Genomic DNA, 15,883 nt, shown 5'->3' on the forward strand with positions numbered 1-15,883 from the left:
GGTCATTTTTCTTCTTGGTGATTTTTTTCCCCCAGATTTTTTCCAGGTACCTCCTTTATCCTCCTGCCAGCTCAGGAACTGCCGGTTTCAGCCTGCATCCCTGTGTCCAAAAGGGCCTCACCATCGACTGCTCCCTGGGCTGGACTCCTTGGCTGCTGCTCCTGCCGTGATTCCCTCTCCCCACCCTGTCGACCATCTCGTCCTTTGAAGACAAAGTGTTTTCACTTAACACTACCACCCCCCCCCCCAATGCCTTTGGACTGGTCTCATTGCTAAAGCCATCCTGCTAACGGTATTTCTCTGCCTTGTGCTCAGACGGTCCTTGCTGCCTCTGGAAACAGCAGGTCATGCAATATAGGGCTTCAACTGCAGGTGCAAGCGTGTTACGAGTGGAGAATCGTGACGGTCTCCAGAGGCCCCGGCGTTGCTCGATCCCCCATCGTCGCTGCAGCCCTGTTACCGTTAAAATGCTGAAGGGACCCATTCCCACCAGCCTCAGCGTGGGCTCCCAGGGGAAACACTGAGCACAGACGCAGCGGAAACCTGCTAAAGCTGGTGCACAGCTTTCTGAGCTGGTCTACAAAGCTCTCCGGCTGCTTGGGGAGAGGCTGGTTTACATCTGACAAGAGCGAGAAAAGGTCATGTTTTGTGTCTGATGCACTTTGCATATTTCTGCACCTCTTAGACAGCAGCAAGCCAATGTGAGTCTCAATTATGAGTCTGTTGAAAAGGGATTTGAATGCTTTTCTCATATAATAACAACAGAGAGTGGTGTCATGGCAAAAGCATATACAGAGAGACTGCCATTTCCCAACTTTTCTTTGCTGAAAGACAATGCCAGAAATCACTGACATTTATGCTGCAGAGTCTGGTGAAATGGATAAAGTATTTATGCAAATAGAAGCGTATAGATAAACAGATAGATGTGTATGCATATGTGCATGTATAATCATGAACAGCATGTATCTAACAGCTCAGTGCTACTTTTGATTTCTGGAAAACTATGAGATGGTATGAGAATGGCAGGGGGGGTTGAGGGTCAAGGGGAGAGGAGACTCCTTAGGTGCCAAATGTAAGACAGGGTAAGTGGGATTACTCGGAGGTGCTGAGCACCCCCAGCTCCAGTAGCAACAAAGCGTGCTGAGCTACATCAGCTTCCATCCTGGGCCTGAAGACCTCTGTGTGCTGCCCCATCCTGGCACAGGCAGCCGCGGTGCTGGTCACGGGTGATGCTGTTTGCAGGAGAAACGGGAGCTCCCTCCTGCCTCCCGTCTCCACTGGGAGCACGGGGGACGTCCGACATGGGACGAGGTGCAGCAACCTCCCGTGAATTTGGGGGTGGGATGCGCAGAGGGGACCTGGCCGTCAGGGACATCTCCAACGGCATGTCCAGGCACGACGGGAACGACGCTGCCGGGCAGTGTCGGTCGCTGAGCAGGGGCAGCCTCAGCCGAGAGCTGCACCCCGCTGTCGCGGATGCTCCCCCTCCCCGGTGAGCCCCCGCCGGAGCCGCTGGCAGAGACCGAGGCTGCTCCTGCCATTCGAAGGCACCGCGAGCGGAGCACGGCCTTGGGCTTGTGCGAAGTGCGGGTTGTACAACGTGGCAACAGCCTAATCCCGCAGCTGCTGCAGCCATACCATGGTGCAGCCAGCCCTGCCCGTGTTTATAAGAGTCTCTCTCCTAAAGACAAAGAAAACCAGGTGCTTTCTTACCGTAATCCAATTTTAATTTCTAATCAGCTGCAGTTTGTTGATGATACGCAGCTTCGTGCGCTTGAGTAAACCCAAATTCTGCAGCGGTGAAACTCCAGTTAATACCGTTATGGGCCTTGTCACAGTCTGCAGAGATGCAACCTTATGACTAAGAGTGGTGCAAGTAAATATGGTAAAGAAAATAAATCATGCTATTTCTACCCCTGTTAAAACATGGAAATTAACCAACTGTGCAAAGCTTTCTTGCATGGGCTACATTTTGCCCTCAGCTTCTCCTCTCTGCATCTTACAGGTCTGTGCTCTCTAGCACCTCCTAAAATAAGGGTGATTGATAGTCTCAAATACTTACACAGGCAAACAGTACCTGGGTCTAAGCTTATCCTAAGGGGAGATAGATACCTACAGATACCAACTGCATTGCTTGCAAGGGTTTGCTTCTGTGGATGTTTAAGTCAGGTATAAAACCTATGTGAGCGTGTATGCCATGGAAAGAGAAAACAAGAAGTTTAGCTGAGCAGTTACTTCTGAAATCCTAAAAATTTTCAGTCGGGAAGAAAAAAAAAGCCCACGGGTAAGGGCATGTTGCATCCCAGAAAGCTGAAAGAGCACAAAACTACCCAGAAGATGCCTTCCCTGGGGCAGGCTCCGTGGCACAGAGGATAAAAGCTGTCGCACAACACGCGGCACCGGGAGGGGAGGGCATCTCCAGTGTCCCCGCGCTCCCGCTCTGGGGCGGACGGGAGGGGATGGCCGCCCTCCTGCCACCCGGGACACGCGGCCCCACGGCACAAGGGCCGGCAGGGTCCGCGCTCTGCCCGTCTGCAGCCCCCACGTAGGGACATTTAGTCTTTCTTGCTTGTTTGCAGCCAGATTTCTGCACCTCAGCATCCCCGCGGAGGTACATTTAGTCTTTCTTGCTTGTTTGCAGCCAGATTTCTGCACCTCAGCATCCCCGCGGAGGTATGTGTAAGCCCGTTACCACAGCCCATGAGTGGCTCAGTCCTTGGGTGTTGATCCCCCCAGCTCCTGCAGTAGGGAATTACTAGTCTCCCCGCCGACTCCCCCTTCCAGGGGAGCTGCAGGCCCTTTGGAGCAGAGCATGGACTTTCATCTGGTCTCTGTAGACCAAAGACCAGTGCCTTTGCTGGTGGGCCAGTTTTCCATGCAGTAAAATGTGCGCGTACTCACTCCTGACAGCGTAAGCCAAGCTCTCAGGGGTGGCCACGCTGGGTCAGACGGGTGATCCCTCCATCCTGGCACCCTGTGTTTCTCAGCATCTGTCTGAGGCAGTGAACAGAAACTTCAAAGTCTTCAGGCTTGGATCTACATGAATTTAAGAGAGAAGTTTCATTTCCTACAGTTTATGCCTCCTGTCATTACCTCATATAAAAAAAGAAAGTGGTTTATATTGCTGTGTGGAAGTCTACACGTGTTTCATGAGAGTACCTTATGCAGCATGGCAAAAGGCAATCTTTCCTCTGGAAACTCATACTGAGCTCACAAAGGAAAAAAAACAAATATCTGTGTGGAAAGCCAGCTTGCTTATCCACTGTTCGTCTTCAAGCAGCTTGCAGCCTTCAGTGCATTCACTCTCCATCAGAAACTTTAGCACTGGTTTTCTTAGTTTGTAGGCTTTCCGAGGGCTTTTTTCTTTGGCAGTCAAGAAGTGTTGCAAAGGAGCACTCTCTTCCCCAGCTTGTCATTTTTACAAATCTCTCTGAAATGAAATGCCTTCACACAGACTTTGTTGATACAGCAGAGAGCAGTATTTAAAACATCCATGAAACTCATTTGCTTGGCACAAAGAGTCTCCTGGTGGATATTGCAAGAGTACTACTCGGGTTTTGGGTTTAAAACATATCCAGTAAAGCAACTGAGTCATTTTTGCTAATCATGCTGGGTATCCCATCTGTGCAATTCCCGTCTGTCTAATTTAGATCAATCAAGTAATATTACTAGCTGTCACGGCTTTGAGAGATTTTCTCCATTCTTCAAACATGTCGGAGCCTGCGGTCAGAGTGCTGCGCAATGGGAGACACAACAGTTCTTCCATCGTACCAGAGTTTTCAGTCTCACACTGAAGAATAAGCAGGTCTGCATCTAGTAGCATCACAATTGTTATAAATTATGAATAGTGCTTATGCACAGCCAAGAAATCTCTGATTTGTGCTGACAGACCACTTGACATCATTATATTACTAGTGTACGTGCAAGTGTAGTACCAGTCATTTACCAGGCTTGTGGGAAGGGCAGCTGAGGAGCACTAAAACCGAGAGGTTCTACTTCACTGCGTGAAAACTTCATCACCTGCAAAAATATTTTTGCTTTTGTGGTAGTAAAATGACTATTATATGCAATATCTACATATAATGTTTCCAGATATGGTATCACTAGAGCTCGATCCTGTCTTTTTTGGTTTATTTCTCAAGACTTAAGGCTTTTGGTTGCTCATTTTTCCTATACAATCAGGTTGCAAAGCAGATCTGATAGGACAGTATACTGGTTTTGGCTGGGATAGAGTTAATTTTCTTCATAGTAGCCCGTATGGGGCTATGGTTTGGATCTGTGCTGAAAACAGTGTTAATAACACAGGGATGTTTTTGTCACTGCTGAGCAGGGCTTACACAGAGCCAAGGGCTGTTCTGCTCCTCACCCCCCCACCAGCGAGCAGGCTGGGGGGGCACAAGGAGTTGGGAGGGGACACAGCCGGGACAGCTGACCCCGACTGACCCAAGGGATATTCCAGACCATAGGACGTCATGATCAGCATGTAAAGCCGGGGGAAGGAGAAGGAAGGGGGGGACGTTTCTCTTCCCAAGTCACCGTTCCGTGTGCTGGAGCCCTGCTTTCCTGGAGATGGCTGAACACCCGCCTGCCCATGGGAAGTGGGGAATGAATTCCTTGGTTTGCTTTGCTTGCTTGCACGGCTTTTGCTTTACCTGTTAAACTGTCTTTATCTCAACCCGTGAGTTTTCTCACTTTTTACCCTTCCGATTCTCACTCCCATCCCACTGCAGGGGAGTGAGTGAGCGGCTGTGTGGGGCTGAGTTACTGGCTAGAGTTAAACCACAACAGTTCAGACACACGTCAGCATGGATTTGGGAAAATTGCTGCTTTTCACTACAGCAGTAATATTCGGTGCAACGTAATGGTCTGGAACTGCTCCCTTCTTCCAACAGGCACCAGCTTACTGAGGCAGGGTGAATCACTTCCTTGTCACGTCAGCCTTGTATTTTTAAGCTGATCACCCTCAGTTTTTGAAGATTATCATAACTAGCAATTACAGTACCATTTACATAAGTCTGATGCAGGGCTATTAGAAAAAAGGTCACAGGCAAACCCCTGCCTTGTTTCTGCTGGGCTCTTTGCTCCACACTGCTTTCTGCCTCCTGAGTTAAGGACGCGGCCAGCAAAGATGCAGCCGGTGCCATTCGCTCCTGTCCTTGGCAGCCTGCAGCACGTGTGCCAGCCCTTCGCTTCAGCATCACCAAGTGTCCCTTGACTGAGCGCCGTGTAATAGAGGTGCTTATTATTTTTCTTTCAGCTGCTAGACAATGTAACTCCTTTACATTCAATAACATAAAATTGTTTTCCATGCCTCCAAAACTCCTGGAGACCTTTACCCAGGGCCCTTCAGGTCTAAATCCTAGCAACATACTGACTTACACCAACCAAATATGTTCTCCAGCTCAACAATGTTTTGACTCCATTATCCTCCAGGTCTACGTAACAAACTATATTGGGAATTGTCTATCAGTTTCTCCCACAGCTTCTGGCAGAGCGTGCTATGAGATTTCAGATATGTTCTGGAAGGAAACCCTGTCATAAATAACAGCACAACATATCCCTAGCCTCGAAGAAGATATAGATCCCTACCCCGAAGAGGTATGTCTCTAGATCGAGAGTTTGCAACTCATTTTCAAGTTGCAGAACTCTGTACATTGCTTGGAGGAGAAATACACCCATTTAGAAATGTTACTCAACAAATTTTAATTAAAAAAAATATTTAATCTAATATTTTAATATAGAATAAAAACTTGAAATATCGTATGCTTACAGTTTTGGTCATCAGTTCAAAGATGATGGTTGAGATTACTTTTTGGTACCAAGTTCTTTACTTAAGGAGAGCATCAGTTTCAGGCATACATCTCTTTTCAACAAATGAGACTGTTTTGTACTTCATTTATTTTAAAATTGAAAACTCCCATTCATATCAGTAGGTGGATGTGAACAGCATCAGTATAGGCACAACCAGCTCTGGTAGTTACTACTAGTTGCTACTATTTTTTTTAGCTGAGACAGGTAGAAGGCTCCTGTGTCAATTCAATTTGCAGTACTTAGAGGTTTTGTATGACTTATTTTTCCTTAGCTGATACATTGCAACCAAAATTGTAGTCCTCTACAAACAGGTTTTGTATCTAGTCAGTCTCTTTGCTGATGTCAGGAATTACTGATAAACCTGGCGACTTGATCACTAAATACTCCCCTATTTCTCCTTTTACCTCTCTTGAGGATCAATTCACTATTCAGCCTAAAAATTGTTCAGTGTTATGAATTTATGAAGGCCATTTTTGCTGGCATGACAGAGCTGTATTTGAAGCATCATCGCTTTTCCAGGCTGAAATTTGTTTGGGAGACAATACAAGAGCAGCTACCTCTCTGGTTAAGCCAGGACATGTTTTCAGAGCAGCACAAGCCAGGCATCCTGCCTGCTGGCCCAGACAGGTTGGCAAGAAAGATCATTTATGAACATGGTTGAAAACCCTAACATGTATTTTGCTTTGAGAGCTGCCAAATTTACCTGCAAGGGCGGTCACATGTACATCTGCCCATCATTACATGGAGATGACTTACGGGTGACTTTTGTTACTCAAGACAACATTTTCACAGCATAGTTCAAAGCAATTTTCGATTTGGCTACCAAAGCAATTTCCACATTTTTTTGCAACTACTGCTTCCCGGAGCGTGTTTCATTTGCTCCAGGAGGACAGCAAAGCTACCTTACACTTGGACACAACGAACTAAGACGGCATCTGTCACTCCTGTGCCCCACTTGTGCAAGTTTGGAGGCCTCTGCCTCCGTCCTGCACGAGGCCATCAAATATGTGGCGCATACTCCCTGCGCGTGGTCCTCGATAAGCTGGGGCCAGACTAGCACATCTGCTAATGGGTATCTTTCAAATGGAAATTTCACACATGCAGGCAAAACAGTACTCGGAAAAATACCTGTAGGCTCAAAGGAAAGTAGGAGTCTCTCTTGCACTGTGCTTAACTCATCTTGCATGTTCTGACTGAATACCATCACTCAGAGCTTTGGCAGAAATCTATGTATGTCTTCTCTGTATGGTTACTATACCAGGAACGGTTTTCAGGATTTTCAGCCTCTATTGGTTTATTATAACATAAACAGAAGAGGAAAAGGTTTTAGGTGAGACAGATGAAAACGAAAGCTTCATCAACAACTCCCTTCCCTGAGTCACTGGCTTGCAGGGCAGGTCCTTTCCTCCAGTCCGTCTCTCACCAGAGCAACTTTTTTCGTGGTTTTCTTTGCATCCCATCAAACAAAGGAAAGTTTCCTTCCTCTCCCCAGGGCTCTCCGGGCTCTGGGTCCTGCTTCTCTCTCTTCATGCCTGTCCCCCTTTTGCAGCCCAGAAGACCCCTGTGGCACACACACCGCTGCTCTCAGCGTGGCACCGTCTCCCTGGAGGCCACCACTTGCCCCAGTGAACAGCAGTCAAGCGAACCAGCATCAGCAGGCTACTCCACCTCTTGGCTACCCTTTTTTTTTTTTAAAATCAAACCAAATTTTACAAATTCTACAAATTTACAAAACATGCTCAAGATGAAGCCAGTGAAACCATGATGACAATCCATCAAAAATATTTTAATCTGTTTCTTCAATTAGGTGTTCAGGGAGTTACCGGATCCAGCGGTCGCAGCTCCACGGGCCGTGCAGGAGGGTGGCTCGGGCGCTCTGGGGGCTGAGCAGACCATCCCCTTCAAGGCCATGGTGAAAGCTGGCTGGTTTCAAACTCTTTGAAACGAGGAATTTGTAATTCCATGTTGGCTACAGACTGCAAGCTTCAGACAAAGCTGCTCTGAACGTGTTTTGGGCCTCCTTTTCTCCCAAGGTCTGGAAGACATCTGTTTTAATATTTTTATCTTTTTTTTTTGCTAGGAGAAGGAACAATTTTTTGGCTTAGCTCATGTTCATCAGTCATTGTTACTACATGAGAAACATTTTTTTTTTTTTTTCATTTTACAGTTGTTTAAATTTACATTTCACAGTTTAGTCCCAGGCCACAGATCCACTGTCAAAGCCCAACACACACAAGAGCAACAGTCAGTTGGAGTAGTGCTCGTACAATTAGAAGTAGGACTGATGGACTTACGATGATTGTACAACATACAAGCTGGTCGACACAGCATTGGTTTGGAGAAAAATTTCCTACTGAAAATGGACAGAGCACAAAAGCTACTTGTCTACCTTGTTTTTTCAATGTGCAGCTTAGAGCAGACAAAACCAAGATGCATCTCCTTCTTTGGCTACCTCACCTTTTATTTATCGTGTAACACTTCTCAGGGTTTCCAGCAGATGCACCTGGCCAAAGTAGTGAAAAGAATTAGATACTCTTCCTCTGATACTTTTGCAATTTCTCCTCAATTTGGGAACTTGCTGGAGTAAATGGACGCTCTCCCCGAAGACTCTCAGAACAGACTGGCTGTACTGGTTCCCCATATTCCCAGCCATATACCAGTACGGGACAGCCAGCATAGGAATATTGGAGTGTACTTTCAGTATGGGCTAGAAATAAAAGACTTAGCACCTACTCCAAACTCCAACACACATCCAATGTGAGGGGTCAGAAGAAGCATCAGGTCAATCACGCTGTCCGCTAGAACAGCAATATCTGGGATTACATATACATCAACACGTATTTGTTCAGGATTGTATTTTAAATTTGCAATGAGTAGCATGAATAAGCATTGCTGTTCTGAGGTTTCCCACTAAATTCCACTGCTAAATTCCAGACTGGACTGAGAAGCCATGTTTATTCGTCCTGTTTGCAGAACAAAGCCCATTAAACTGTGAACTCAAGAAGAAAATGCTGCTTTCCTTCAGAAGGCACTATAAAATCTTTTTGTGAGTCATCACCATCAGCTGCAAGTTTAAATTCTGAAAAAATTATAAAAAGGAAAATATGGTAAATGCTACTTGTGTACAGGAAAATGCACTTCAGGGCATGGGGATTATAGTAATTCAGATGCCAGTAGGTTAAGCATCAATCTGTAAGTGTTAGTTGTACCAGATTAATGAAGCATCTGTGGTGTTTGCCCAGATTCGCTTTTCCTTTCAGCAATTTATCAGTTGTAGCATTCTAGAAAATAAAAGCTTAACAAATTCTGTTTATGCTGCTTTTTCACGCTACTGTTGTAATCTATATTATTTAAATGGTGTTCCTCATTTCTAACATTTTCCCTAGGGCTTGAAGAACAGGTGTTCAGCTATAGCTCCAAGCTGTCAAAAAATGAAACTGGCAATGATTTTAACAGATACAGGGCTGAAGAAATACAAGAAAGTTGTAATTTTGAATAATTAAACACCACACAGGATTTGTAAGACTACATCATCATTACCCAAAGGATATCTTGATTCAGATTTTATTGTAAACACAAAATGGGATGGTGGTCATGGTGGGACTGATACAGGAGACTTGGATTTGAGTTCTCATGTCCAAAGCATTTCTTTGCAAATCTAAGGAAACCACAATGGATCTGAACCAAAACCTATCAAAATTGCTTTTGTTCCCTCTCCTGGGCCCAAAATTAGGGGAACGCTTGCTCTAGAGGGACCACTTCAATAGCCTGCTGTGGGAAGAGCCCATCACTATGTAGCATTGCTCCACCTTCCCCTCCTGACTTTCTGGATAAAACTGGTATGTGGGGTGAACCTTTATCACTTAGTTTCTCATCAAGCAGCAATGCCAGTTTATTGTGCGGCTACTTCACAGTATACACACAGGTACTGGAATAACATGAGTAGATGTAACCTTTTACTTGCAGTTGGGTCTGGAACAGAAAGTACATGTTCAACTATCTGTTCCTTCTGTAAGTTCCAATAGACTGAGGAGCAAAAGACTTGGCCAAGTATGTTTGTGTAGCTGTATTTGTTTCAGGACCAAGGATCAAGACTAAAGAAAAAAGAGACACAGTGACTTAATGTTTTTGAAAAATGCAAAAAAAAATTTCCTTGAATACTTTCAAGGAAATCACTGCTTCTTGCTGGCTAAATCACCATCAAGTGCTGGCATACCTCATGGGCTAATTAAGATGACCAAACCACAAAATTTAGCATCCTTCCAACTCAGTATTTTTAACAGTACTAAAAAGTACTCCAAAAGTATTTTGCATAAAACCACCAAGTGGCAGTAAAATAATGAATACATTCCACCGCTGACCAAAGAAAATGAAAGATAAATAAACAGAAGTTACATTTTTTTCAGATTCAGGTTTTCTGACATTTCAACCAACTCCAATATAGTGCTAATATAGCACAACTGGTATTAAGAGAATTAAAATAGAACAGAGAGAGTATTACTAACAGATCGAGAGACCCTGAACTGGTGTAAAGAAGAATGTAACAGTCCTTTGGGAGGACTACTGCTATACTTTGGACTATGGTGAAGACTACAATGACTGGCAACTGATAAATAGGGTGAGTTTTTCTCCCCTAAGGGGCTCTGTGTTTGGACTTCATTATTAACTTGAGCAATACCACGAGAATGAATTGCCTACTGCAATCTAAAAAACAAGTGCTATTAGCTGCAATCACACAGCAATAATTGAACCCTCTTCAGCCGTTAGCCCAGTGCTTCTGTCAGTGTTTAGGAAAACAGAAGTGACTTACAGCCTGCCGAGGAGGGAGGCTGACGCACCAGTCCTGCGAATGAAGTAAAGGAGGAGTAATACCGGGTCAGTAATTCCTCAGTGAGCCACCTTCCAGGGAACAGGGAACAATAAGCCATGCACTTCAGAACCTGACTTAAGATGTTTAACCTCAGAAAAGAGCACTCGACTTCCTCTTCCGGGCTAATTACAACTGATTAGTTCTTCCTAAACTAATACATATACTGTAAATACAGACATCTTTGTGTCTCGGACACAACACTCTATGGAACTACTGCAAGATCTAAACCCGTGAATTCTTACGGCCTCCTGTGATGTGTTTTGCAGAACAGCGTTGTTTGGACAATTTTCAAATTTGTTCTGTTATTCTGACTGAATGTCCACTTTCACAATAAAGCCCTAGAAAAAGAAAGACCTAACACTGTGTTTTATTAACAAAGCAGCATTTATACCCTTATGCTGCCAGTCCAACTACACAGAAAGTACAAGGATCGCCAAGACAGTGCAGTGACTTAAAATGCTGTCTACAAAACCCCATACAGTCAAAAAAAGTCATATAAACTTCTGGAAGCAGGGATAAATGCTTGAGAGAATTTGAATGTGGACATTAGAGAGAAATCAGTTACAGGAGGGAATCAGTGATGAAATAGAAAGGCAATTAAAAAGCATGTTCCTGGACCTGCTGCTCCCCCCCGCCTTTTTTTTTTTCTCTTTACAAAATGTCTAAAATATATTATGCTTGTCTGTCTATTCTTCTAAAGAAGAAGAATTGATATGTTAAAATACTATAATCAAGATTTTTTTTCCCCCCAAATTAGCCTAATCCAACGTGTTTTTTCCTTAAGATACTTAGGTTTTGCATCTAATTAAAAAACTTCAATGTGACTGTATCCTTATGCAAAAATCCCTGTTTTCACTATTAAAAAAAAAATACTTCCCATGTAAAATAGACTTTTGATACCTCTCTGAGCATTCAAATACACTGTAACGTTAAACCACTGTAAATAATTTCAGGATGAACATCATCAGTACCAATGTAAATGGTGTCACTGGAACACCACCTATTCGTACGGTTTGGAGCTATCCCACAGTAAGACTCTGGAAGTAGAGATGATGAACCAAGCACCATCTATGAAGTCTTAAATCTAATACTTTACTTAATAAAGTACCTAAGAATAGGGCACAAAAATTGCTTGCTAGGAAAAGAGTATGTGCTCTTTTGGAACACAAATGGCTCATTTTTAGCACTACAGTCATTGCTGTCTCTTAACTGTCTGTAAAAGCCAAGATTAACTGCTAATCTACAATGAGGGACAGGAAAATTAAATCTTGTATCAAACCCTATTTTGTGAATTGTCTAAGTTCTAAAATGCCCCAGCTTTATAAACTGAGTTTCATGTACTGTGAAAAAATAAAAATAAATTTGAAAACAATCTTTTGCCTGTTCTCTCAATTCTGGGTGTTGTATCAAATCACGCTACTGCTGTGCACTCTGTAACTTCAGTGTGCGTTAGACACAAAACCTTCCAAAATGGACTGGCTGAAATGTGTGTTTCCAAGGGTTGGCAAACAAAGCCCGAAACTACTGACAACGGAAAACTGGGAAAATACTGATGGATCACCATGTGTTTTGTGATGACAGAAACAATGAAGTTCTCACAGAAGAAAAATACAGAGTAGACTACTCTCAATTTCTATTTAAGAAAAAATACTGTTTGCCTTTTTTTTCTTACATATATTTTTCCATTTAGTGTGTGATGTTTAAATAATAGTTTTACCAAGCTATATATATATATTTGTATTGTGTGGATTTGCATTATTTGTGCCACAGTGGTGTTTACATGCCAATATCATGTGCTACATTACTATGTTGGGCACTCTAAGAATTCATGATCATCTATTTTACATTTGTCTGACAAGTATCATCACAACTTCTATTATACAACAGACTATGGGTCGTTACCATATTGACCCCTCCTTCATGTTAAACATCTGCAGACTAACAAGAGAACCAAAACCTCAGGAGATGCAACAATTTTTAAAAGACTAAACATTCAAGACTACATATTTCCTTGTATTTATTTTGTAACTGTATTTTTCTAAAACATATTAAAATAGAAAAGATGTTCATCTGATTCATCATACAAAGAAAATACCAACATAGTAATAAAATACTGAAATATATGAAAGCACCAAAACATTAAAATATTCATATTGGCAAAGACTCTAAGAATATATTTCTTGCAATTTTACAGTAAAGTGCTATTCGATCCACTCAAATTAAGGAATTGGCATTTTAATAGCATGGTTAGTACTATCTTAAGGTTACAAAGTACTTCGTTACCTTCCTCAACAAGACAACAACCCATTTAGTTGGAAGCAAAGCATTTGAGTTGCATGCACATGAAAATAACAGCTTCATAGTAACAGTGAACAATATAAGTTGCCAACTCATTAAGAAAACAAAATACTGAGCAGCAAACTGAACAGAAATGAGATTAGTGAAAAAATTAAGAAAATGCAGATGTGGTAAAACATTGTATAAATTAAGAAAGGACAGAAGACTGTGCACCAAACAGTTCTGTAGAGTTGCCTTTTACATGGTAATATTTTTAGTAATCATATTGCTGCTTTATTAGTTAATCTGTTTATTAATGCTTTTTCTTTAAACTGCCCTTTTCTATTTCCTAGAAATGATACTACATCTACAACACACTGGAGAGATACTGTAAGCAAAAAGACAGAAGCAGAGTATGACCTTTATCTTTCCTTAATAATCTCTTCTCATCTATTGAAGTCAGCAGATAAAATTAAATAATCTGTTACAAAGCCAATTTGTAGCAAAAATTAATTCTAGTCAAGAAATTATTTTTAGACCTCATTCAGAGTGAAAATTTTAAATGTATGAAAGATACCATCAGTCTCCTTTTAAGTGTTTATCATTTTAATATACATATTTACAGCAAAGAGTACAAAGAATCCTTGTTAGCAAAGTTCTCACTAGCTTCATATACCATTTCCACAACAGTTTCTGAGAAATGGCAGATATAACACTTTTAGGTTGCCTTCAACAGTATTTAATCTTCCTGACTTGACTTGCTTTTTTCATAAATTCATCTGTAATTTAAGCATATTGCACATCTCAGAATATGTTCTTACATTGACTAATTATTAGCTTTTTTATGAACGAATAATAGGTCATCAAAAGTCAACTCTCAACACTCCTTCCACAATTTAACTAAGAGTTGCTTTAAAAAAAAAAAAAAAAAAAAAAAAAGAATAGGAATAGTGTCTCATTATGATTATTTCATTAGTATCTTTGGAATCAAACAAGGGTTATATTCCTGGTCAATATGGCTGTGTGTTTGTCATTTGGTAGGAAATATTTACAATAATTTTGCATTCAGAAAAAGCACAAAAATAAGGAGTTTAACCAATGAAAGCAATGAGCCTGAATTACCAAAATAATTACTAACAACAAATATCTTCCTTTATATGTACATAGATTATATAAAAAAATCTGCCTGTACTACATAATTTCTGTAAATTTTCCTGAATGAACAGGTTGACCTTTAGAATACACTAAGTTGGCTGCTTGCACCTTCTATAAGAGTAATTCAGGATGTAAGAATGAATATGATGAAAAGAAATGAAATACTGTATTTAAAGTACCTGAAGAGAGGGGAAAAAAAACCTAAATAGTTTTAAATTATGTTGTATTTGGTTTCATCCTTCCAGTTCAGTAGTATTTATTGAGTTGTACAGTGAAATTAGGTCCTAGCTCTAACATCTTCCTCATGGCCTGTTCTAAGTGTCAACTCTCAGTAATTTCCTTTGCTGGTCATTCATTTCTTTTTTTTCAGCAAATTGTATCATCATTGTGGGCTCAGAAACCTTGTTTTGGCAGTTCCAGAATCTGAGTGCAGCACTGGAATCTCTTCCACTCCAACCAACCATGATAGGCAGCGCATCCAGTGCACAGCAATTCTTTTAGCTTCTCTGGGTATACGCCAGGTAGAAGCAGAAGGCAACAACAGTGACTGATAGTAATGATAAAACAACTGACAACTGCTGGAACCAGAGGCAGCGATCAATCTGCTCTTGAAGTCTTTTATTAATTTGCAGTAAACGAGTTAGCTGAAAATAGAAATAGTTTCATTAAATTAGAATTACTGCACATGAAACTACTTTTCAATTTAGAGCTATTTAGTCAGTAACTATAAGCACAAAAAAAAAAAAAAAAAAGACTTCTCTTAGTGATCTCTTAGCAATACCTTTTCTACCACTACATACTTCAGGAATCTGTTCCACTAAAGAAGCTTCAAATCTTAAGTTACGGACAGCCCATATTGCCTGTATCAAGCAGGTGACAACTTTACACTAGGAAGCAAAAGATACCACTGAGGCTCACTGATAGCCCAGATCTGCAATATACACAAGAGGAATGAGCAAAGTACAATGAAAGTAGTATTTTAGTAAACCATTACCATCCAACCAAATAATTAAATCACTATCACTGTTTTAGTTGATTTAAATTGCCAAAATTTTCAAATAGCATAATTTAAGAAGTACCAAAGAGGTTTAGTACAAATACTTTTTATCTCTATCATATTTTATAATTTTGTTCAATATTCAGCAAAAAGGAATACACTATTACCTGTATATGTAAATCTTCATTGGTTTTTGCTGGAATATTAAATGCATTCTCTTTTAATGTCAGAGAAGAAGGCTTACTACTTTCTATGACATGACACCTGAGCCTGTGAAAGGGGAAAAAAACCCACGCACCAAAAATCATAAATATAATGTAACATTGTATAATTAATAGTCAACAATCCATCTAACAGTTATTATATGCGCTTTATCACCTGTTCTGGTTGATTAGTTTTCTAAACGACTATTGCAATGATAGTCTGAAAAGGCTTCCTCAGTCCACCAATTACGTTTTGACAGCTTTTGATATAGAAAGCAAGATCAAAATTATTTGCATGCTCAGTTAAAATATATCTTCACCATTGTAAATTCATAGCACAGGATGCACTGGATTTTTCAGTCAAATACTTACTACCAGAGATGCAACAATTTATTGAAGAGCAAAGAAAATCTAAAGTTTTTCTTTCCATTTTAAAACTTAGCAACAACATTCTTCACAGAGTCTACCTCTTCCACAGTTAAAAATGCAGGAAAAGAATGTCAAGCCACAACTGAAGGTAGTGGAATTCTATACAATTTATAAAATACAGCAGAAGCTCCTCTAATAACA

At 41.3% G+C, this 15,883-nt stretch overlaps 1 protein-coding gene across 3 annotated transcripts in view; it reads right to left on the bottom strand.

Annotated features, from left to right (window-relative positions):
• Positions 1-12,311: 12,311 nt before the first annotated feature.
• Positions 12,312-15,883, bottom strand: part of MOSPD2 (motile sperm domain containing 2) — a 38,539-nt gene continuing 34,967 nt past the window's right edge. For all 3 annotated transcript variants that reach the window (XM_052773780.1, XM_052773781.1, XM_052773782.1), the window contains 2 exons: positions 15,278-15,380; positions 12,312-14,757 (listed from right to left, as the gene is read on the bottom strand). In XM_052773780.1, the coding sequence (XP_052629740.1) occupies positions 14,611-14,757; positions 15,278-15,380 (250 nt within the window). In that variant the 3' untranslated portion in view covers positions 12,312-14,610. The remainder of the gene's footprint in view (positions 14,758-15,277; positions 15,381-15,883) is intronic.

The sequence above is a fragment of the Harpia harpyja genome, chromosome 22, assembly GCF_026419915.1.
Source record: "Harpia harpyja isolate bHarHar1 chromosome 22, bHarHar1 primary haplotype, whole genome shotgun sequence".
NCBI classification, from domain to species: Eukaryota; Metazoa; Chordata; class Aves; order Accipitriformes; family Accipitridae; genus Harpia; species Harpia harpyja.